This window comes from Solanum stenotomum, chromosome 1, assembly GCF_019186545.1.
Source record: "Solanum stenotomum isolate F172 chromosome 1, ASM1918654v1, whole genome shotgun sequence".
Classification (NCBI taxonomy): Eukaryota; Viridiplantae; Streptophyta; class Magnoliopsida; order Solanales; family Solanaceae; genus Solanum; species Solanum stenotomum.
Genome location: NC_064282.1, coordinates 1273100 through 1296329, shown reverse-complemented (window position 1 = coordinate 1296329; position 23230 = coordinate 1273100). Strand labels below are relative to the sequence as shown.

Sequence of the window (23230 nt, the reverse complement as noted above, 5' to 3'; positions counted from 1 at the left end):
TCAAGCAAATTGGTCAAGAGTTAGCATTTTTAACCATTGAACTATCCTATTGGGGAACACTGATTTCATGTGTTATTGAGCAACTGCAAGTTATCATCAAGGAATGTGACGAGTTGATTGACCTTCCTTATTTCTTAATTAAAGATTTCATGTTCGAACAGAAACATTTAAGTAATATTAATAATTTTTTGCTGTGAAAATGGAAGACAAATCACAATTAAGTTGTATGTTCACAAAGCACGTGTCAAAATTTTCCGGTACAAATACGCGAAGCATCGATCCATTATTCTTAGCGTGTCCAACTCGAAAGCGTTGAAGCCACAAAAACGAAGCCCATCGAATCCAAAACAGCATCTCACCCGGCCCACTAAACTCTAAGCCTGGCCCATGAAAAACCAAATTACGTGTACACTATGGTATACGTGCCCCGTAAAAATTGGACACGCGTCACATATTAAAGGACCCAACTCGAGACAAACAGTAAGCAAAAAAAAAAGTTTCAAATCCCATGAGGTCACAAAGACTTCGTACAATTGCCCACCCTAACCGCCCCATCTGTCCCAACCACACAATGTAACATTTTTTCCTGAAAATTATATAAAGAAAATATATATATCTGAACTTGGTATAAATTATTAATATTTTTTTATGAAAATTATTTAAAGAAAATATATATATCTGAACCTGATATAAATTATTAGTTTCATAAACGATTGACAATCTTAGAAATACTTTTTAGTGGATTGACTACTCTTAAATACACATCCATAACCAATATTAAATGATCTCAAATTCTGATAAAAGCGAGAAAAGTGCTTATTTTTAACCTACACTAAACATAAGGTGTCCCTTTCTCGCATCGTTTTCTCTAGAACTCTCTTTCAAAAGAAGTAGAACACATAAGTCATACTAATATACATTGATTTGAGACACAACTTTTTTGGAAGAGAAGAGAAAAGAAAGTTGATCACGAGGAGAAAGTGAGTTGTGTTGACAAGGAATTAAATTAAAAATGGAGAAAAATGAAGTTATGAAGGTGAAAAGTAGTGAGAGTCAGGTGATGGACGGTTCAGATATAATGAAGTTAGTTGGAAATGAGGCTGTGTTTAGTAACTTTGTAGATCATAAGTTTCAAGAACTTGACATAGACAAAGACGGTAAACTTTCAGTTAAGGAGTTACAACCTGCTGTTGCTGATATTGGTGTTGCCCTTGGTTTACCTCCTCAAGGTTCTTCCCCTGAATCTGATCATATCTACTCTGAGGTACTCTCATTTCTCACTTCATAAATGCCATAAAAACTTGTCTGCACCCCATGTTTATGGAGTAGTATTAAATAAATGTATCCGGTAACTTTATCCACCAAAACTTAAACAAATACGAAGAAATTAATTAGGAGTAACATTTTTTTTTGTTTGAACCTGATCTCGCATAATTTTCATCCACTTTATTGATGCTGGTTCATATTCTTAAACAAATCTACACATGTATTTTGGTTAATTATGGGTTGAAATTGTAAATGCAAATTGTAAAAATGGTACCGGTATGGGGCCATAAGAGGCCAGATGTTTAATGATTACAGAGTGCTTGAGATGAGACAGCAACTCAACTGTTTTTTGTTTTTTGTCCCCCTCCTTTTATCTTTATCCATTTGGAATCACTATTGAAGAAGTGATGGAGATTGCCTAGAAATGTTTTTTTTTTTTAACTTTAATTTTTGACTCTGCTGAAAATGGTGAGAACTTTTTTTTTTTTTTGAAAATGGTGAGATGGACAGACAAAATTTGGTTAATTCTAATTTTTAAAGATTGTTCTTAGAGGCAGCAATCATACCTTTTATGGACGGTTGCCTGTAAAAGTTCTTTACATTGTATAGAAGTTAAATTCTTCTCTAAATCGAGAAATATTTTGTTACCCCTTTTTATTAGTGAACTTGTTGTGACTTAGGTTCTTCAAGAATTCACACATGGAAAGCAAGAGAAAGTAAGCAAGACTGAGTTTAAAGAGGTTCTTTCCGATATTTTACTAGGCATGGCTGCTGGTCTAAAGCGAGATCCTATTGTACTCCTTCGTATGGATGGTGAAGATCTTCTTGAGTTCGTTAATAGTCCTGCATTCGAACCAGAGATGCTTTCTCTGTACTCTGAGTTAGAATTGCCTGATGGATCCCTCAAAGATTACATCATCAAGGCTTTTGAGAAGCTTACAGTGGATCAAGGGATGCCTCCTGTATCAGACTCATGGGTAGTTCATTTATTCTCTTTAACGGCTTAACATTCATGTCTAGCGAGAATTTTTACACTATCAAATTACAAAAAATTGGTCACTTGCAAAACATGACAAATTAACGGTTACAAGTATAGTCTTTTAAATTGTCAGTGTATATAGAGGCTAATATGTGATTGCTCACTGATTCATACATTTGTTGCTTACTAGCCCGTGTAACTTCTTCATTACACATTTATATTTATGATGAGTTATTTGCTAATTACTAGAGCATATTACTCTGTTATTATCTTGTTGTGTAGGTAATGAGTAATGTGGTGGAGCCAGTAGTTGAGTCCTGCATTGGAGTATCTAATGAGCAACCTGTTACACAAGAGACATTTTTGGCTGAATTTAAGAAAGTTGCAGAGAGTGCTGCTCAACGTCTCAAGGAGCAGCCTGTCATTGTTGCTCACAGCGAGAACACATTTGATGGAAGTGGAATTAAAAGACTATTGTCTAACAAGTTTGAATTGGATAAGGTATGTACATATATCCGTGGTGTTCTCTTCTGGACTTAATAATATATAGTAACATATCATACTACAAGAAATGAAACTTTGTAGGGACTAAAGTCATACAAGAAGTGGAAAAGTTGCCACAGAAGACTTTTCCTAGTGGTCTGAGGGTCGTCATATTCTTGCATCTCTTTTTATTTAGTTGTTTATCTATGGTGCAGACGCTGGATTCTGCCTTAAAGACTATACCCAGAGATCGCCATGGGAAAATGTCAAAGGAATACCTACGAGTTGCACTTGATGTTCTTGCACCATCAGCTGGTTTACCTCCCATTGGTGCTGTTGACCAGGTATTTGTCAACTAAGGTTCAACTTATATGCACTAACAATATCAGCGTCTTAAACATATTGTAGCCAATAGTCTACCTTAATTTTCAAGTTACTAATCTTATCAGTGTGTAGAAGTTAAACTCATCAACTAATAGATGACATTTTTGCTTAATTAAAAGTTGGTCTTGTGTATGATATAGTTGTATCCCTCGTGTTTGCAGATGGATAAGGTCATACAAGAAGTCTGTAAGATGTTGGATGCCGATGATGGGAAGATGGTTAAAGAGGAAGAGTTCAAGAAGTTGTTGACTGAAATACTGGGCAGCATGATGCTGCAATTAGAAGGGAATCCAGTTTCGGTGTCCACAAACTCTGTTGTGCACGAGCCTCTTACTTCTTCCTCTACGCTCTTGCAGCCTCCATCTATTTCTGAGATGTAACTGATCTTATGAAACTAGACAGAAAAGGAATAACAGGGGATGTATGATGTAAATTTCTGTTAAAATTAAAGGCTGAGAGATACTGCAGCATACATTTCAGCAATTAATAGTGTCATATTACTTGAATTGAATCAGTGTCTGTTTAAATAACTTAATCATCAACTATGGCAAGTGTAATTTAGTGAGTGTAACCATATTCAAATAAAATCATGAGCATAGACTATAATCATATTTACTAGTTTCTTTGTCTCGATTTATGTGAAAGATTTTTACTGGACACAGACTTCTAAAACTTGTGGTTTAAAATAAATCGTAGAAATTCTTGTAACTATAAATCATTTCAGTAAGGGTAAAATAACAAGTTTGAAGTTAAATTGTTACTAAATATTGAAAAATGTCATTCTTTCTGATATGCTACTAAAATAATTTTCAATCAAATATAAAGGTGCAAGCTCATGTAAAGGTGTCTTCATGAGATGGCGAAGCTTAAAAAACAGCTAAATTGCGACTGATCAGAATGTTGTGTGATGTTGCACTTCTGATTTTGACAGGATGGATTGCATCCTCCACCTTTAACCAAGAGGTCTGTATTTTTTATGTGGTGTGAATTTAGACGAGTCAGCCAGGGGTTTCTGATACCGAATGTATAAAGCCAAAAAATAAGAATGTGGAATTTTGACAATCATGATCAAACGTATTTTAGGTTCCAAGATCAAGATTCTAGTGCTGTCTGCAAGTGTGACGTCATTCTGTGACTCAAGACATGAATAATAAAATCTTGATGCAGAAGTAAGTCAACTATGTGATTTTGGAGGATAAGTAATGAACTTTGAATTTTTCAATCTATCAAAGATGTAAGCTTTTCATGTTTAGTCATAAAAAAACTTGTTTTCCTCAAAATCTCAACTAAAGAAAAGTTTAGTTTATTAATTTATATTGGAACTTCTGGAATGATTAGTCATGCTTTATTTACCTTTCTTGCATATTGCATGTTTGCCTCCATAACTAAAGGATGTTGGAAAGGACAATAACTCCTCCTGAAGATTTTTTTTATTGGTTAAATATACAAAAAACATGACTTAGTAGTTAGTTGAGTATCTGAGAAAAAGTTCCTTTTGTCCTATTTGATTCTGTGTTGATATTTCCAATGGTCTTTTGCTTTGTTACAACCAAACATTGTGGATTTTGTTCCAAGATGGAATGAATATCTGAGAAAAAGTTTGTCTCATTATATGTCTCATTTTACTTCTGAAGAACTATATCTCTGTTCCAAATTGTACTTTCAGAAAGGATCATGGACTTGATCAGTGGATCAGGGTGTTTTCCCCTGATGTTGGTAGTGATAATTACTATGTTCACTCTTTCAGGCAAACACCCTTTTCCTATTTTCGTCTTTTTTGCTTCTGTTTTGGAAATAGTAAAGACTAACTTAGCCACTTGTTCTTCTGTTAAGTTGGGTGCTTTTAATTTCAGATTGCTATGATCCTCTGGATCCTATTGGAAATATATTGGTTACGTATGACATTGTTAGATGGACAGAAGATGGTTACCAGGTAAGAAAAAACAACTCTTAGAATTACTTCCATATTGAGTAGGACCCAACATCTATTTTCTTAACACGATATCAGAGTCATTACCCACCCTCGAGTTACCACGCCTGGGTGTGCATTTGGGAGGGGAGGGTGAAGTTTTTGAGGTTAAGTCCAAAGTTCATTTTCTTAGTAGTTTCATTGAGGCCAAAGTTTATATTTATCCATCAGTTTAATACTAGAAGTTCTTTGCTCTCTAACTTGACTATTGTGCTTCAGGCAAGGATAACTATTCAAAACTACTACAAGTATAGACACATCGAGAAACCGGGCTGGCAACTAGGGTGGACATGGGCAGCTAATGAGGTTATTTGGTCAATGTCTGGTGCTTTCGCCACTCAACAAGGGAATTGTTCAGCCTTCAAGTCTAAAATTCCACATTGTTGCAAGAAAAATCCTATTATAGTTGACCTCGCGCCAGAAGCTCCACCAGAGAAAAGATTAGATGGTTGCTGTCATGGTGGACTTCTTGCTGCCTCAGCTATCAATCCTTCCAATTCTAGTGCATCCTTTGAGATGAAAGTTGGAAACGTAAGGGGAAATTATACAACTCACAAGCCTCTAAATCCCACTCTAAGGGCTCCAGGACCTGGTTATACTTGTGATGAATTTATTGACACAGATCCAACAACATCTTTGGTTATAGAAGGACAAAGACAAGAACAAGTAATCAGTAAGTATTCTGTTTTGAACTTATACTACTAATGTTGAGTTAATATCCTTATGTGTTCTTCCTTAAGTGCCTCATTTTTTAAGTGTTCACCATAAAATAGTAGATTGGATATTAAATCCCTTTTGTTCAGGGACATGGAAATCAACATGCACCTACTCAACTTTCTTGGCCAACAACTCGCCAACCTGTTGTGTTTCTCTTTCAACATTTTACAATCCTGAGGTGACACCATGCAATTTGTGTAGCTGTGGATGTAAATTAGCTGACAATGAGGCAAAATCATGCATTGGGTTGGTAACTAGGCAAAACAGCCTTTTAATAGGATGAAATACTTCAATTTTGCCCATTTTTGCATAGGGTGCTGATTTTGTTGTGGTTTATATACATGGAACAGACAAAGTTCATCATCACCATATGAGCGCGAGCTACTTCAGTGTACTGATCATATGTGTCCACTTCGGGTTCACTGGCACATTAAGAAGAACTACAGGAATTATTGGAGGGTGAAACTCACTGTTTCCAATTACAACTTAGGTAAAAACTATTCCAACTGGAATTTGGTAGTCCAACATCCTGGTTTTAGCCAGCAGGCAACTGTCTTCAGCTTCAACCATACAATGCTCTCTACCGTTGGTGTCCCAGGTATTTGGTCTACATTAAAGTCATGCTACAGTAATTGAACTTTACCAAGTATATATGACAGTAAAATCAAAAATAATTATTGATGTTAATGCAGATGAAGTTGCACTCTTTTGGGGTTTAGATTTCTACAACGACGCTTTGTTGCAAGCTGAAGAGAAGCAAGTGGGATCTGTGACTACAGAGATACTTTTACTTAAGGACATGACCTCATTTACACTCAGTAATGGATGGGCATTTCCAAGGAGAATATATTTCAATGGTGAGAACTGTGAAATGCCTCTTCCACAGACTTTCCCTATGCTTCCAAATGGTAGCTCAAGGGAAAAACCTTGTAATAGTCATCTTTCTGTTCTACTACTGTCGATATATTTGACTTATAAAACACTTAATTTCTGGTCATAAATCAAGATTTTGCATCTTTCACCTCATGAGAATCAACTTTATTGATCCTATTCGATATGCCGAAGGTGAGAAATCATCAATAATGCAGCTTCCTTGGTTTAAAAGACGGAACTCTAGTGAAGAGTCATTTCATTTTTTGGCTCATGAGTACATTCCAAAAATATGGACCATGGTAACATTATTGGTTGAGACCTTTGGCATATGATTAACTTGTACATGCTTCCTCACAACTGTATGCAAGCATACAAATGAAAAAACAAAAAAAGGGGCTGGGAGGAGGAGAATAGCATTGGTTTGTAATTAATAACTTTCGAAAGATGAAAAATATAGTATAAAGTAGAGTGATTTCAAGCATATTATAATATTCAAGAGTTAAGCAAAAAGGTGGCATGAAATGAGCCGAATGATGTATTATTCTTATTTTGTCTGAAATATTTATGTATTGTTTGGTTTATTTAAAAAATTTGTATAGATAACATAGTTTATAAGTACAAACCTTAATTATTTTTATTTCTTTCAAAAGATTCTTCCACATTTATCAACCGTTATAAATGAGTATTGGAGAAAAAGTCTAATATATCCCTTGTTATAAAAGTGATTCATATATTTGAGCCATTTTTATAAGGTTACGACTTACGACCGTATGAGTATATGTGAGGCACAAAGTTGGGGGTATATTAGGAATAACCACTTGCCTAATTAATTGGAATTTGGGTCGGGTCGGTGCGACTCACGGGCCGGTTGAACAACATTATCAATCAAGCTGTTAATAGCTCTCCAATAATGGACTGTACAAGTTACCACTTCGATTCTCAATTTCTCAATCACAGGAGTTGAAATCGAAAAAAGTTTTCAAAGGAATTAACTGTAAAAATGGCTCCTCCTCATGGCGATGAGTCAGCAAAAGTCAAGGAGGAGGCCGCCGCCGCCGTTTCCTCAGTCGATAACCGCCCTATCTCCACCATCCTCTTCATCGTTGGTACTTTTTTTTTCTTTTCAAAAAGACCTTTCTCTGTTTGCTTTTTACTTGTGATTGCTCCGTTTATTATGAAATCGTGTTGACGGAAAAATAATTCATCTGTGAATCTTCAGCTATGCAAACAGAGGCGTTACCTCTTGTTAAGAAGTTCCGGCTTACTGAGGACCTCAATTCCGTGTAAGCTCCATCTTTTCTTATTTTGAGGCTTTTACTACTCAGAATTGAAGAGATTATGTACAAAATCACAACTAAAAAAGTTAGAAATTCTCTCCTTTTTTTGCTTTTCCGCATACTTTTCGGATATTAGTTCTCTTGTACCGAAAGATCAAGAATAAGAGGACTAAATACATCTAAGTTCAGTTGTGAGTCTGGAAATAACTTTTTCCTTTTTGAAATATAAGCTACATATTTAAATAAATCACAATTTCATACCTAAAATATTCATTAAAAATGTTGAAATATGTAAGCAAAGGTAAAAAAGAATTTGACTTTTTCTTTCGAAATAGGGTGATGAGTGTCTTCGAGATTATCAAACTAGACATGTGAAGATAACCAAAAACTACGAGTAGAAGAAATGAAATAGTAGTTATTAGATAAGTTTTGAGGTGGTAAATATTTTAGATGCTAGAGCTCTGACCAGCAAGAATGTGTAAGCCGTGTATTTGTGTACCTTATATAAATGCTATTTTACTTGATCAACTTTGTCATTTAGGTAATTGGAGTTTTAAGCTTTATACATATATGATTGGTCCATAAGAGCGAGTCATACTTTGGCCTGCTTTTTTCAAAAGAAACTATCTAAAAGCCCCTATGGCTTGCTTCTTCAAAACTTGGTTGTTAGGATTCGGAGTGAAATCAATTCTTAAAAATGTTGGATTGCAAATGAAGCTACAACCCCTTGAGGAAGCAAGAGCTGATTAGAGAGATTTTACTATGCATTTCTTTTTCTAACTGCGTTATTAGCATCTTATATAGGGTTCAAAGCATGTTATTCAATACTGAATAGGATTAATTCTAAAAAGAAATAAAGAAGATTATAGCATATGACAAAAAATTGGAGTAATTTGCAAATAAAATATCCATAATATGTATATTATTGATGACAACAAATGTTGCAGTGTTTACCTGTTGTGGATGTGGTATTAGGTTGCTTGTTAAACAAATTAGCAAGATTATGATACGTTGCATATGTATTGCTCCCTCCGTCCCATTTTATGTGACACCCTTTCCTTTTTAGTCCTTTCAAAAAATAATGTCACCTTATTATACTTAGAAACAATGTAACTCTGAAATTCCCCTTTTAACCGTGATGAAATAATTTACAGGCACACAAATATCTAACAATCTAAGGATTGTTTGAGACTACAAGTTTCAAAAGTCTTCCTTCTCTTCTTAAACACCGTGCCAAGTCAAAACAGCACCATAAAATGGGACAGAGGGAGTAATACTTATTCAAACTGAAAATATTGAGGATGATTCACATGATTTAGAAAAAAGAATGATATCCTATTCGAAAATGAATTTTGTAAGAGTTGTTGCCTTGTTGGATTCTTTCAAAAGACCTGGGAATTTTATTATAATGATGACCAGGAACCCCTAAATTTTGCATGTGCTCAACTGTAGTGTGTAATTATTTATGCAGTAAATTTTTACCATGCTTGGGGGTTTGTTCTGTTGTCTCTTCTTGGATCTAAAATCTGATGTGCCCAATGCAGGTTCCCGAAGGGAGTCCCTTGGGTGCGGTTCTATGGTAATTACAAGGGTCTCGCCATTAATATTGTTTGTCCTGGAAAAGACCCAGCATTGGGTAGGGTATTTTGATCTTGATAATTTTTACTTTGCTGGTTACATCTTATGAACGTGGCTGCTTATATTACCAATGCATGAGCGTATTGTTTCCACATTTGAGATAGAAAATTATATTATCAGTAACAATCCTTCTTTTCCTTCGAAGTATTAGCAGATTGTGTATTGCCTCATTTAGTGGTAGGACATAGTTTCACCAACCAGTTCTTCAACCTGCGAATGGGGAGTTTTATGTTGGACCCTCTCATTTTCTACGTGGGGTATGTCTCCTATTAGTCCAATCAGTAAGTACATTGAAGTCCAATCAGTAAGTACATTGAGTTTTATGTTGGACCCTCTCATTTTCTAGAGGTACATTTTTTTCTAAAAAAATTTGGGGGATTAAAGTAAGGAAAGTTGTATTATTCACAAACTCAGCAGTGTGGGATTGTTGTGAACTACAAAACAGGCTAGGCTATCCCTGTTACTAATGTAGGTGCCTATGAAATCCAAAAACTCACATAACTTCACAAACTGAAAATATACCCAAGAACTGAAGCATTTAAGCAAATTATAAAAAGCCCTCAATCTATGAAGAGGATTATATTTTGCTTCAATGAAACTAGTTATTCTCTCCTTCAAAGAGTCCAAACAGTAAAACAGGGATACTGAACCTGTAGACCTTTTGGTCCTGCATCGCTTAGAAGGCCTATCATACATGGGTTGGTGTCTGAGCAAGCTTACGGTTTCTGCCCATATCAATTCATCTGAGGACCTGGTATCTCTCACAAACACATGGACTAGATCACTCTGCCATTGGAAAAAAATTACACAGATATATATTTGATCTCAAGTGGGATTCGAGCCCTAGTTTTCCATTATTATTGTCCGCTTCACTGACTGCTAGGCCACACCTTGGATTCTTGGCATCATCCAATGCAACTCAAAAGTATCCAAAATCATTAATCATCTTCCTTGCTTTTCCATGATGCAAAATTGAGTTGTTAAAATCTTCACTATCCATCAGACTTGAATGATATCTACACGGATGAAGCCCCAGAAAGGTGTGGTTAGCAACTTAGCATCTTCACTATCCAAACACCACGGTTATGAAAAAAAGACATGCTTCATGCATAGTAATCCATCCAAAACAGGTTACTTTTGTAAGGGCCCTATTCTTCCAAAATTCTTCCACGGTCATACCTTATCAGCTCTCCTAGAGTGGATCATATTATGGTACATGCTGTAACTGTAAAATACCTTTTTTACCTGATTATATGATCAGATCTACCTGCTTCACAGCACCGTTCCTCCAGTGTTTTCAGTAATGAAATCTGTCTTTTAAGCTTCTAACAATTTCTCTAAAGGTGGTATTCGAACTCCATTGCCTTCGCGTCGGGTTATGGTGGCTTCTACATGTGCGGTGAAGATCTGGAAATTCATCCTTGAGAGGCATGTGGCCTAGCTAGTCTTCCTGGATCAAAGGATGAAATTGCATTTCCAAGATCAAGGCTGTAATTTAGAGTTAATAAGTGCATATATGGGTGTAACCATTTGCAGAGGGAAGTAGCTAGTAGTAGTCTTAGAGCCTGGTCTTCTACTCTTGAAACCTTCCTCTTGCTTGAAGGAAAATAACTTTGCCAAACCACTAAAGTATCTGATGCTGTAAATAGTTTGATGTTTTCTCTTGCACTGTGTGTCTTCGTGTATCTCAAATATTTTATATGCATCAAACCTAGTGGTGTCCTAAAGCTTGTCGAACTGACTTATGAATGGTCTAACACAGGGGTTGATAGTGTGGGCACGGTTTCTGCATCTCTTGTGACATATGCTTCTGTCCAAGCATTACAGCCAGACCTCATCATAAATGCTGGCACAGCAGGTGGATTTGGGGTATGATTTGTGTTTATAGATTCTGATATAATCTTCCTTTTCCTCTTTCCCTGATACTTCCTCTTCCCCTGTTATTTCTCTCATCTCTCTTATTGAGCACCAATAAGATTAATTGTCAGAGGAAAAGGGACACCTTGTTGGGACAGGAAGATTTTGTGACAGATTAATTGAAATTTTTGTTCCTGTGATTCCTCTATGTTGAGCAAACATAAATTTTTCTTTGGATATGTTATTTTTGACACGTTAACTTATTTCAGGCCAAAGGTGCTTCAATAGGAGATGTTTTTATTTCATCAGAAGTTGCTTTCCATGACAGAAGAATACCAATCCCGGTAATATTCATTTTCCATCCTCGCATCATGTCTTTTGAATTCTATTGTTAAGAAACACATGGAATGTGGGAAACTGGATCAAAGCTGACACTAGGTTGACAAACCATTTGCCTCTGCCTTTGCCTCTATACCTCTAACAAGAGATCACAATTCCTGTTATTGTTGTGGCTAAACTTCTACAGTTTATATCATTTCCGGTATATTTACTAGACTTGGTGCTTCAACTGTTTTAAGGACACAGTGATCAATAATCTAGTGAAAGAAGTCCCTGGTTATTTACTGCAAACCTCAATTTGTTGATTCACCTACTTTATGATTTGGATAGTTTTTTGCTGATTTTATGGGCAGCTAAGCTGAAGGTCTCTGGGTGCGCTCATATATATGTAGGTATTTGATATATATGGAGTTGGTTCACGGAAGGCTCTTGCCACACCCAATCTTCTGAAGGAGCTTAACTTGAAGGTAAATACTGTTCACCTGTGCATATAAAAGATCCAAATTGATTAGCTCATGGCTCACATGCTTTGATATCTATTCTTGGCTATGGCTGGTGAATATACTTTTTTTGATTGTGGTTTTAGCTTCTTCATCATTGAATTAACATTTTGTGGGTTCAGATTGTCCTTTCATTGTCATTTTGTCAAGTTGGATTTGGGCATTTGTGTCATTTTCCAAACTAATTTTGGTTGGTTATGTGAAATCTTAACATCCATTCCTCTCCATTTTGATTCATATGAAATCTTCCTTTCTCGGATTGGTGAGTGATTATCTTAATGTGAATAATGGTGCTGATGTTATATCAGATACGATCTTCTACTATATCAGTAAGTGTTTCTATAGTCCACTTTGTGCCAGTACCTGTACACTATCTGCTATATTCTTTCTGAATATGATACTTGAGTATAGACAATCTTGATAAGTCTTACCAACTTAAGATGTGGTCTTTTTGAGAATCAGAAGCAACATAGATGTGGTAACTTTTAACGCAGTGATGTCTACCAGTTTTACATTTACCTAAAGGATATATTTTAGCAATATCTGTAATTAGGGTATTCAAATGCCCATGAGTCGGCATGTGAAAATGGGATTCTTCCTGAAAGAGTGTATTAATGATCTAGCTGTTATCTGATGTGCTTGAGAACCATGTAAGACTTACATGCCTTTTTTGTCAAACTTGTTAATGTTCATGTGTATACTTGCTTCCACAATAACATCTGATTGTTTCCTGACTAGCTTACAGCGCACATGTACTTGGGAAGTCATTAGGTCTTACTTTGGCATATATTCTAATAGCAAAAAGCTTTGTCCTGATTAAAAAAGACATTGAATTAATTTGTCATGAACTTCTCTCCTCATTACAGGTTGGCAAGCTGTCTACTGGTGACTCTCTAGATATGTCTCCAATGGATGAAGCATCTATCATTGCAAATGACGCAACAATTAAAGACATGGAGGTAACGTCTAAATGTCTAAGTTTAGTATGATGGCTTTTGTGAAGACTTGGAGAGATTAGTCCCCTGCACTGCACATTCCGTAGTCCCCTGTAGAGATTGGTCAAATAGTATTATTCTGGCCATCAACATGTTTTTCCAGGTTGTCCTTTAGCTCCACATACTTCATCGATTATATGAACACTAGTCGTCTAAGATATTTAATATCTTAAAGTTCACCATTTTAATAATAAAACATTAAATTGTTCCCTCCCAGGCATGATTGATGGTACTGCTAGGCATGATATTTGAAAACCTAATTCAAGACTGAAATTGTGTCAAGTGTTCAATGTAGCTTCTGTTTTTCCCCTCTAATTCAAGACTTAAATCGTGCCAAGTGTTCCATGTACTTCCGTTTTTTTTCCTAATCACTGTGCTCATTTAGCCTTGCTCTCTCTTGTTAGGATATGCATTTTCAGTCCTTTTTCTAATCCAATGTGTTTTTTGGGTTTTAGGGAGCAGCTGTAGCTTATGTTGCAGATCTGTTGAAAGTTCCTGCCATTTTTCTGAAAGCTGTGACAGACATTGTGGATGGTGATAAACCAACACCGGAAGAGTTTTTGGAAAATCTGGCGGCAGTAACCGCTGCACTTGATCGAACTGCCACCCAAGTTATTGATTACATCAGTGGAAAATGCTTACTGGAACTGTGATCTAATCTTATTTCATCCCGTGCATGCTTCAGTGGGAAGAACATATGGCATTTGTGTCTAGGCAATTATTAGACTTCTGGGCAGTGAGAATGTTACTTCCTTCGAACTGCATACTGAGTCACCATTGGCTCTATTTTTATTATTATGATAAATCAGTGTATCAAGATGTCAATCTGAAATTTTATGTGGGTTTGATATGTCCACCTAAGAGGCTCGCCTTCGGCTTTCGTCTCAGTAGGTGTACAATTCATCGGCCCACATTGTTCCAGCTATTTTCTCTAAACATAGCTGATATTCTGTAACCGTTGTAAAACCAATGAATGTGTTTTAAGATTTATGGAAATTTTAATCGGGGAAGAGAGTGGTGTTCCTATATACTAGTTGGGAAATTATCTGCAAAGCACTTGAACAACGTTTAAGCTCCTGAGGTTCAAAGTTGGGTGGAAACCTCCATTTGCTCTTTCCTAGTGATCATGAGATTGTTTAATGTTTCTAATTAGATACATTGATTTTAATTCTCGACTTTAGTATCACAATTAATGATCTTGTATCATTATTAATGGCTTAGTAAGAGCGGGTGAGCTATTACCGATGATGGCTTATGAGTAGGGCAAAAGTCCCAACTCATAAAAGTGCTTAGACTGTACATTACGTAAGGGAATTATTTATTTGGCGTATTTGTTCTTGCAGTAACAGATTCATTCTGCTCAAGGTTGTATCTTGAACTTCTTCTAACCAGAATGCCACCAACCACGTATCAAGATTTAACATTACTAAATTGAGATGGAACTTTGGACTTGTCAAAATCATGAACATCTTGTTCCTCAACTAATTCCATAAACTCTATAGTCAACAATATTTGAGCCCCTCTACAGTTTGATGATATATCTAAAACCTTTATTCAGCTTAAGTAATCATTCAGTACGTGTTATAAATAGAAAGTTGTGCAACTTCAAAAGGGCAAGTATTGAGTAACATAAACTGTTTAGTACGTGTTATATATAAACAGAAAGTTGTGCAGCTTCAAAGGAGCAAGCAGTGAGTAAATGGGGAGAATGGAGAAAATGGAAGGAACGAATGAAATTAACTTCGGAAATGCTACCATTCTTGCTCTGGGCAAAGCTTTCCCTCATCAGCTTGTTATGCAAGAGTTTTTGGTTGATGGCTATTTCAAAAACACCAACTGTGATGATCCAGAACTCAAGCAGAGGCTCACTCGACTCTGTAATATTTTACTTTCTTTCACTCTTTTAACCGTAAACGTCAAACTAAATTGATTAGGAACGGACAATAGCAGCTGTAAGGTACTGATAGCAAACTAAGACATTGTTTGGCGCTCCATTTGAATGTTTTTTTCGTTATATTATCTTGGGTAATCCTCTTCTCGTGAGCTAGCTTTTGAGGTTAGCTAGGTACAATGTTCATTTTCTTAACATGACATAAGAGGCAGACTCATGAGTCATTCATGCTCCTTGTTTTACCAATATTAATCCCCCGATGTCCATTCCTAGGTGTGCACAGGGAACATTGATTGAGAGAATGTGTTGATGTCTCGTATCAGACAATTTTCATCTCATGATCGAACTTTTGAGATTAAGTTAGAAGTCCAATGCCCATTTTCAGTGTCTTCGCACTACCTAACTAAACATAGTTGATATATAAGAACATATTTTATAGATACGCTATGTTCATGAACTCGTTGTAAGTTGTAACAATGAACTAGTAAGTGCAATACAAACTGATTTTAGATCCTGAATTTGCCTCTTGAGTGGATTTAATTAATCTTGTTTTTTGTTTCCTTTAACTTTGCAGGCAAGACAACTACAGTGAAAACACGGTACGTGGTAATGTCAGAGGAGATCCTAAAGAAATATCCTGAACTAGCTGTTGAAGGCCTTCCAACAGTCAAACAAAGATTAGACATCTGCAATGCAGCAGTTACAGAAATGGCAATTGAAGCCTCACAATCTTGTATTAAGAAATGGGGAAGGCCAATTTCAGACATTACACATGTAGTCTATGTTTCGTCAAGTGAAGCTAGATTACCAGGAGGTGATCTTTACTTAGCCAAAGGACTCGGTTTAAGCCCGGAAACTAAACGTGTTATGTTGTATTTTGCTGGTTGTTCTGGTGGTGTCGCGGGCCTTCGTGTTGCTAAGGACATTGCTGAGAATAATCCAGGTAGCAGAGTCCTGTTAGCTACTTCTGAGACTACTATAATTGGGTTCAAACCACCTAGTGTTGATAGGCCATATGATTTAGTTGGTGTGGCTCTTTTTGGTGATGGTGCTGGAGCTATGATAATCGGGTCTAACCCGATTCGAGATATCGAAAGACCTCTTTTTGAATTGCATACTGCTATTCAGCATTTCTTGCCTGATACAGAAAAGATCATTGATGGCAGGTAATGTTGGGGTCAAAATGGATTAAATCAATAAACGAGTATATTTTTAGTTCTGAGAAATCAATTCTTGCTTTTTAAAAAAAAAATAGATTGATTTTGCCACATCTAAATTTGCAGGCTTACTGAAGAGGGAATTAGCTTCAAGCTAGAAAGAGAACTACCTCAGATAATTGAAGATAATATTGAGGATTTCTGTAACAAGTTAATAAGTATTTCTGGAATTAATGATAGAGAATACAACAAATTATTTTGGGCAGTTCATCCAGGTGGTCCTGCTATTTTAAACAGGCTAGAAAAAAAGCTAGATTTGTCTCCTGAGAAATTGAGTGCTAGCAGAAGGGCTTTGGCAGATTATGGAAATGCAAGTAGCAATACAATTGTGTATGTGCTGGAATACATGTTGGAGGACAAAAAAGACGTCACTGATTGGGGATTGATTCTGGCATTTGGTCCTGGGATTACATTTGAGGGTATTCTTACAAAGAATCTCACTCTTTGAATCGTGCGTCACTGACCCTCGGAAATTTTTCGATAAATCAAAAAAATAAACGAAAAAGAATCTGACTATTTGAATATGTTAAAAGAATACTCGATGCAAGTCCTATTGTTGAACTTTTCCTTTTTTGTTGTCTACTATATAACATAATTTGATTAAGAGCACTGAAGTTTGTCATAATAATCTAAATTAGATTGTTTATCGATAATTAATTAGTATTCCTTCTGGTGTTTTATTTTTCTTTTTATTCTGTTTTAACAAGTGTCGCTTTCTATATTTTATAACGTTTTATTTTTATTTTACCTGACATATTCAATACCACAAGATTTAAATTAGGTGACGTGATGTTATAAAAGTTCTTTTAAACCATTCGTGTATAGAAGTAAATTAGAAGCAATGCAATAGTATGAAAACTGAGCAGCGCATAAGACAAATAAAATAATCTTTATTTAATTCTGTACTATAAAACTTAACATCCAAGAACAGAACAAATATAAAAAAATATACTCGAACTTCATTTATTCCTCATCTTATTATACAATACAATACAATGCAAACCAGAACAAATATCACACCAAATGTACTAATCAACACACAAATCAAAGTGAATACAATTTCCTCAAAATTAAAAAGACAACCCACCAAAAAAAAAAGTACACGCTAAAGACATTTTACTGGATTTTGAATATTGACACAATATATGACAGAACAATATATTACAACAATAACATATTCATGGTAATCGCACGAGGATATTTTAGAAGAAAATTAAGGGCATTTACGTTTGTTGCCATGAGTAGTCAAACTGGCATAGCAAGGGCAAGTCTCAGTGTTGCCAGAAGTACCAGGAGGAACACAGTTGCATCTAGCACAACAAGTTCCACATGCCCTATTACACAATCTTGGCCTTGATGATAATCGGCACCTTGCTGCACAAGCTCCCCCACAGTCTGTACATATATAAACAACACATCGAAATTTCGCTAAGGATGTTCCAGGTTTAATATATATATAAAAAGTGTATTGTTTATAATTGATACAGGACATAGGGGAATAAATATTTATATTTGAAAAAGGTGACAAAATGTTGTATAGAAATTACAACATACCAATTTTCTTGTTGGAATAAGCGGCTTCAGAAATAGCATTGCTGGTCTGCAAAAGTCATAACATATATCACGAGTGAATAAATTAAACTTGAAATTAAGGAGTATGATTAAATTCTTAACTATATATTTAGACAGTCAACTAGAATTTTTTTTCATGTAGTAAAAAACGTTGAAACATAAATTCATGATGAAACGGTAATTCAAACCTCTATACTATTTATCATGAGTTCTTCTATTTTAGAATCGAAGAAATATACGTAGCATAGATAGAATTTTTAAGTAATTACTAAGGAACAAATAAAATAACTCACCACTTGATCGGTCTGAATAGATTGGACTTGCTCGAGAAGGAGCAAGGAGAGAAGTAATGAAGCAAAGAGAGCTTTCGAAATGGCCATTGGAATTTGAAATATTTTTGAGAAAAGAATGGATATTTTTCTACAAATTGATAAGCTTCAATCTTTTGGTGTGACTTATGAAAAATGATAAGTAAATGGAGTATTTATAGGGGGAAATAGTGGAAGTGTATAAGGTTCATGTATATGAAGACAAATAAAATAGAAACACACAAAGCAAAAAGAATATTTTTTTATAAAAGAAAAAAGAATATATACAAGTTGGTTTCATTTCATGCATGCGATCTTTTTCGTGCGTGATGCTTAACTATACTGTTGTAGTAGGTTAATGGGGTATACTACTAAAATAGAGAAGGAATTTAATTATTTAATTAGTAAAATATCTAACAGCTTAATCATAGAGTCTGGAATTATTAGTACATTTTCCAAAGTGTATTTAATTGCTGTGGTAGGTGTACATAGCTAACACATAAAGTCTACAAAGCTACATTACATGTAATTAATTAAAACAAGTTGGTTCCTAATTATATATATTATCCTTGGCCAAAAGAGAACTTAAGATTCCATCTAACAAATAATTCAAGTACCATTCATGCAAATCTCTTTTAACACTCTTACGTATCAATTTACCTGATATTATTTAAAATTTTAAGAGTAAAATTATTAAATTTTGATATAATTTTTTTAAAAATAAAATTTATATATTTAAAAATTATTTTAAAAAAAATATCATATAAATCATAATACTCTAACACACAAGAAAAAACTTTTGAATCTAAATATCTGAAAAATATCACATAAATCGAGATTAAAAAAACATAAGTTTACGGTAAATATATGTTCTCTTTGATAAAAAGTTCAACTACATATATATATAATTCAAGCAGGGGCGGCTCAACGTAATTTGAGGCGTAAAACAAAATTTTAATTGAGGCCTAAAATCTATATAAATATCAAATATAGTATTTTATTTTTTTAAACTTTTTAAGTGCAAATTATTACTTGATATCTTTTCTTAAAATGTAATTTTTCGAATGTCGTTTTTAATTATTAATTTTAAGTAATATTTTATCAATTCAACATTGAAAAATATTCTTTTGTTGAGGCAATCATTATATAAATTGTTAACATAATACTATAAGTAATAAGTTGACAAGCTTTACATAAAGATAAGAATTAGAACCATAAAATCTGATACAAGAAATTGATAACTTGGTATAAATTATAACCCTACTTTAATATGTTTATGTAATACTTGAATATTTAAGAAGAAACAAACAAAAGAAAAATTGTAAGTCACTTTGTTGAATTTTTTCGACTATTTATTTATATTTTTGACAGTGTATTACTCTAACTTATCAAAAAAATTTAAAAAGAAAGTGCAAAAGAATTTTAAAAAGATAAATAATACGAGTGTTAGCGAAGAGAATGTAAACATACAAAATAATGTTTTCTTAATTTCTTCTATTTGATTGGCGTTAAAAATAATAAAATAATATATATTTATTTAAAATTATACATTTAAGTAAAAATAATTATTTTTTAATTAAAAAAATTAACACATAATTTTTTCTTGATGAAAATTTGAGGCAGGCAAGTGCCTTAAATTTATCAAGCAAGAGCCGGCACTGAATAAGTTAAAGATAATAAGTAGCTGATTTCTTACTCAACCCTTTACCTTTGGCAAATGTTGATTTTTTATTTTTGTCTTTAAAATAAGTTGTTTTTTATTTCCTGCGCTTAGAAATTGAATTTTCCAATGAAGTATACATTTTTTTTAAACACGAAACATAACTTGTAAGATGATATAATAAAATAAATAAATTTACATCCGTTAAAATAATTATTTGACCTGAGACCGATCCAAAAATACTATTTAAACTTGAGAAAATTTCATAAAAAATATATCTTGAAAGATGATATAATAAAATAAATAAATTTATATCGACTAAAAAAATTATTTAACCTGAAACCAATCTAGAGATTCTATTTAAACATGAGAAAATTTCAAAAACAGTTAACTTTAAAAAGAAAATCAGTCTCTTTAACTAATATTTTTCTAATTACAATTTATAGTTATAGTTTAATGTGCTATTTGATTCATTAAATATATTTCACTTCTAAAATTTGTAGATATACAAATAAATTTAAAGGTAATATACATGTGTAGACATTGAAATTTTGTGGACTTTACAAGATGTGTTCAATTCGAATTGGGACTCTAGAAGGCGTGTTCAGTTTCAATTAGAATTCTTAGAGGCTACTCAATCCTAAACCCCTAGTATATAGCTATATAAATAGTAGTACTAAATCCCTCAAAAGGCATTTCAAAATATCCCATAAATTCTTGGATATTTTTAAAGATCAAGATTTCGAATATTCCACAAAAGTCATGGAATATTCATATAAAGCTCAAATCTAAATCATCCTAACTAGTTCGAGAAATACGCCACTAATGGCCCTCGAATGATAGATAAATCTTAGGAGAGTAGAATCAAGGGAGGAACAGAATTGTACCCGCATATTTATCAATAAAATTATGTTTCTTTAGATTTTACTTGTATGGTTTATTTATTTTCCATATGTTTAAAATTTATTGCAAACAACGTGTTAGTCATGAAACAATCTTTTTATAAACGAATTTTTTTGCAGGAATCATGCACAATATCTTTTGTCCTAATCATCTTTTATCGATAGGACTCTTCAAACTTTAAACTTCATCGTTAAACCACAATATGTAAAAAGTTCGATTCAAAATTCACGAATCAATTTCAATATAAGTTAAGGTGCAGTGTGAAGACTAACAATTTTAAAAGGAGTCAATTAATACTTCTGAGTCAGAAATTATCCAGTATGAATAAGTTAAAAACAATAAAATATTACTAGTATATTATACATTGAATCATGTTGACTATTTTGTGTATTTACTTTTTTTTTTTAATATATTTCAATTTATATCTTAACTGACTCCACTATTTATATTACGAAAAAAGGGTAGCTATCTTAATCTTAGCACACAGCTAATAAAGCTATAATATGACCACAAAAGAGTTCCATTTTTATAAGAAAACGCGTTTGGACCAGTGGTTGAAGTTTATCAAATTAAAAGCATTAATGTGTTTATGGAACAATTATTTAGGATTTTGGGAATTGTGCCAACACAAAAACTTGTAAAGTAGCATAAGAGTAAAAAAGACAAGATCATGATTTTAGAAGTCAAAAGCAACCATCACGTACTCCCTCCGTCCCTATTTAGTTGTCCATATTTCCGTTCTTAGTTGTCCCTATTTAGTTATCCATTTTGACAAATCAAGAAAGGACAACAAATTTTTTCCTATTATACCCTTATTTACACTTCTTGAAAATTGTAAAAGTGAATGTTGTTTCCCTCCAATTTATTTCACTTGAATTCAAAGAAGTGGTTGTAATTTTGAAGTGAAAAGTTGTCATAAGGGTAAAATTATAACTTCACTGTGCTAATCATTGTTGTCTTAATCTGTGTGTCATTTCTAAAGTGGACAACTAAAAAAGGACAGAGAGAGTAGCATTCAACAACCACCAACGAAGGGTATGGTACGATATTAAAAATTTTAAATAATTTAAATTTTATCCTCCTCAAATTCTACTAATTTAATTGCATTAAATATGTTATTATTCAAAAACATTAATATATTATGATCATATCAAATTGATTTAATACTTTTCAAATTCGATTTTGATATTTTACGCAACAAGATAAAAAGTATAATAGTTTGTTAGATTTCAATATACATATAATTTAATTATATCATAATAACACTTTAAATATGTAGAATTTATTTTTTTATAAAAAAAAAATACAAACAACTATATTCATTAATTACTTATACAAAAATTTCAATCAGATAAAATAATCAAAATTTTAACGTTTTGTAGTAAATAAATTATATACTTTATTACTATAATATTCAGCATATATCTACCATATCATTCTCATCCCCTAACAACAACAATTTTAATGCTACTTCCTTTTTTTTTTTTGTGGTGTAATGTGATTACTATGAATGAGATAAGCCAACAGCTAGCATCTTGTGTGCACTACAGCTGTTTGTATTCTGGAGCTCTCCTTTTCCTTTCTGTACAAATATTTATATTCCATTTTAATTTGAAACTTCTGGACGCACTAATAACAAAAAATGATAGCAAGCCAACAAAATGAAAGAAAAGGAAAAAGGACAACAATGAAAATGAAATTTTTATTTTTTACTTCAATAATACTCTACTGTCACTTTCATCTTCACATCGCACATTTAAAACCATATTCGTATATATATATATATATATATATATATATATATATATTCACGATCAGGCAACTTTTTAATGATGTACCACACAATGGTAATTAAATAGAACTACTAGTAACTTATTGGCTTAAGAAAAAAAAGTCTAACTTAAATCGAATGTCTTTTGAAATCAGTCTTCACCTTCACAAGATAGGGATCTCACTTGTGTATGTTGTTAGTTATTATGATAATAAGAATAACGACATACCCAATTCAGTCCCACAAATAGAGTCTGAGAATGGTATAGGGTATGTTGTTGTTCAAGAAAAAGTCTTAGCAAAACAACTTTCTCATCAATACAATATATGTAAAATGATTTCTTCTGTTTTAAAAGCACTATAATTTTTTTAAAATATCATAAAACAATATCTGTCCACTTGGCAGCTATGTAACTTTGATTATCCTCCCTTTTTCTTAGCTTTAGAAGGAAATGACAATGATAAAGCAAAAGCTGCTTGCCTAATCAAATGACTCTGTATTAGTGGAAATATATCTGAAAATAGGTTACATACTCAAGGATAGAGCCAAAGTCCAAAGACACATTTGGTTAAAAAGAAGTTTGGTCAGCAAACAGGCAATGTGCGAAGGTAGGAATACCAAAGTCTAAACA

The 23230-nt window shown here is 33.6% G+C and overlaps 5 protein-coding genes across 5 annotated transcripts; 4 read left to right on the top strand and 1 right to left on the bottom strand.

Moving 5' to 3' along the window:
- The first annotated feature begins 923 nt into the window (after positions 1-923).
- On the top strand, positions 924-3578 carry LOC125842406 (uncharacterized). Its single transcript, XM_049521711.1, has 5 exons — positions 924-1264; positions 1947-2243; positions 2528-2746; positions 2944-3072; positions 3274-3578. Exons 1-5 carry the CDS (start codon positions 1013-1015, stop codon positions 3490-3492), a joined length of 1116 nt encoding a protein of 371 aa, XP_049377668.1. The 5' UTR covers positions 924-1012; the 3' UTR covers positions 3493-3578.
- Positions 3579-4786: 1208 nt separating this feature from the next.
- Positions 4787-6798, top strand: LOC125844738 (COBRA-like protein 1). Its single transcript, XM_049524074.1, has 6 exons — positions 4787-4859; positions 4966-5045; positions 5301-5754; positions 5885-6044; positions 6149-6396; positions 6491-6798. The coding sequence occupies exons 1-6, from the start codon at positions 4787-4789 to the stop codon at positions 6796-6798; spliced, it is 1323 nt and encodes a 440-aa protein (XP_049380031.1).
- A 760-nt stretch (positions 6799-7558) lies between these two features.
- Positions 7559-14289, top strand: LOC125852225 (5'-methylthioadenosine/S-adenosylhomocysteine nucleosidase). The gene is made up of 8 exons (XM_049531964.1): positions 7559-7777; positions 7891-7954; positions 9493-9584; positions 11349-11455; positions 11713-11787; positions 12175-12249; positions 13149-13241; positions 13733-14289. The coding sequence occupies exons 1-8, from the start codon at positions 7672-7674 to the stop codon at positions 13928-13930; spliced, it is 810 nt and encodes a 269-aa protein (XP_049387921.1). The 5' UTR covers positions 7559-7671; the 3' UTR covers positions 13931-14289.
- A 563-nt stretch (positions 14290-14852) lies between these two features.
- On the top strand, positions 14853-17066 carry LOC125852204 (type III polyketide synthase B). Its single transcript, XM_049531939.1, has 3 exons — positions 14853-15154; positions 15743-16334; positions 16452-17066. The coding sequence occupies exons 1-3, from the start codon at positions 14977-14979 to the stop codon at positions 16831-16833; spliced, it is 1152 nt and encodes a 383-aa protein (XP_049387896.1). The 5' UTR covers positions 14853-14976; the 3' UTR covers positions 16834-17066.
- Positions 17067-17322: 256 nt separating this feature from the next.
- On the bottom strand, positions 17323-18517 carry LOC125852234 (snakin-2). Its single transcript, XM_049531969.1, has 3 exons — positions 18251-18517; positions 17940-17985; positions 17323-17780 (listed from the first exon to the last, which is right to left on the bottom strand). Exons 1-3 carry the CDS (start codon positions 18335-18337, stop codon positions 17599-17601), a joined length of 315 nt encoding a protein of 104 aa, XP_049387926.1. The 5' UTR covers positions 18338-18517; the 3' UTR covers positions 17323-17598.
- Positions 18518-23230: the final 4713 nt, after the last annotated feature.

Coding starts and splice junctions, on each gene's coding strand:
- LOC125842406 (XM_049521711.1), top strand. CDS start 1,013: ATGGAGAAAAATGAAGTTATGAAGGTGAAAAGTAGTGAGAGTCAGGTG. Junction 1,265..1,946: donor CTGATCATATCTACTCTGAG/GTACTCTCATTT, acceptor GTTGTGACTTAG/GTTCTTCAAGAATTCACACA. Junction 3,073..3,273: donor CCATTGGTGCTGTTGACCAG/GTATTTGTCAAC, acceptor TCGTGTTTGCAG/ATGGATAAGGTCATACAAGA.
- LOC125844738 (XM_049524074.1), top strand. CDS start 4,787: ATGGACTTGATCAGTGGATCAGGGTGTTTTCCCCTGATGTTGGTAGTG. Junction 4,860..4,965: donor TACTATGTTCACTCTTTCAG/GCAAACACCCTT, acceptor TTTTAATTTCAG/ATTGCTATGATCCTCTGGAT. Junction 6,397..6,490: donor CTCTACCGTTGGTGTCCCAG/GTATTTGGTCTA, acceptor ATGTTAATGCAG/ATGAAGTTGCACTCTTTTGG.
- LOC125852225 (XM_049531964.1), top strand. CDS start 7,672: ATGGCTCCTCCTCATGGCGATGAGTCAGCAAAAGTCAAGGAGGAGGCC. Junction 7,955..9,492: donor ACTGAGGACCTCAATTCCGT/GTAAGCTCCATC, acceptor TGCCCAATGCAG/GTTCCCGAAGGGAGTCCCTT. Junction 13,242..13,732: donor CAACAATTAAAGACATGGAG/GTAACGTCTAAA, acceptor TTTGGGTTTTAG/GGAGCAGCTGTAGCTTATGT.
- LOC125852204 (XM_049531939.1), top strand. CDS start 14,977: ATGGGGAGAATGGAGAAAATGGAAGGAACGAATGAAATTAACTTCGGA. Junction 15,155..15,742: donor GCAGAGGCTCACTCGACTCT/GTAATATTTTAC, acceptor TTAACTTTGCAG/GCAAGACAACTACAGTGAAA. Junction 16,335..16,451: donor GAAAAGATCATTGATGGCAG/GTAATGTTGGGG, acceptor CTAAATTTGCAG/GCTTACTGAAGAGGGAATTA.
- LOC125852234 (XM_049531969.1), bottom strand. CDS start 18,337: ATGGCCATTTCGAAAGCTCTCTTTGCTTCATTACTTCTCTCCTTGCTC. Junction 17,986..18,250: donor CTATTCAGACCGATCAAGTG/GTGAGTTATTTT, acceptor TGACTTTTGCAG/ACCAGCAATGCTATTTCTGA. Junction 17,781..17,939: donor TTATTCCAACAAGAAAATTG/GTATGTTGTAAT, acceptor ATATATGTACAG/ACTGTGGGGGAGCTTGTGCA.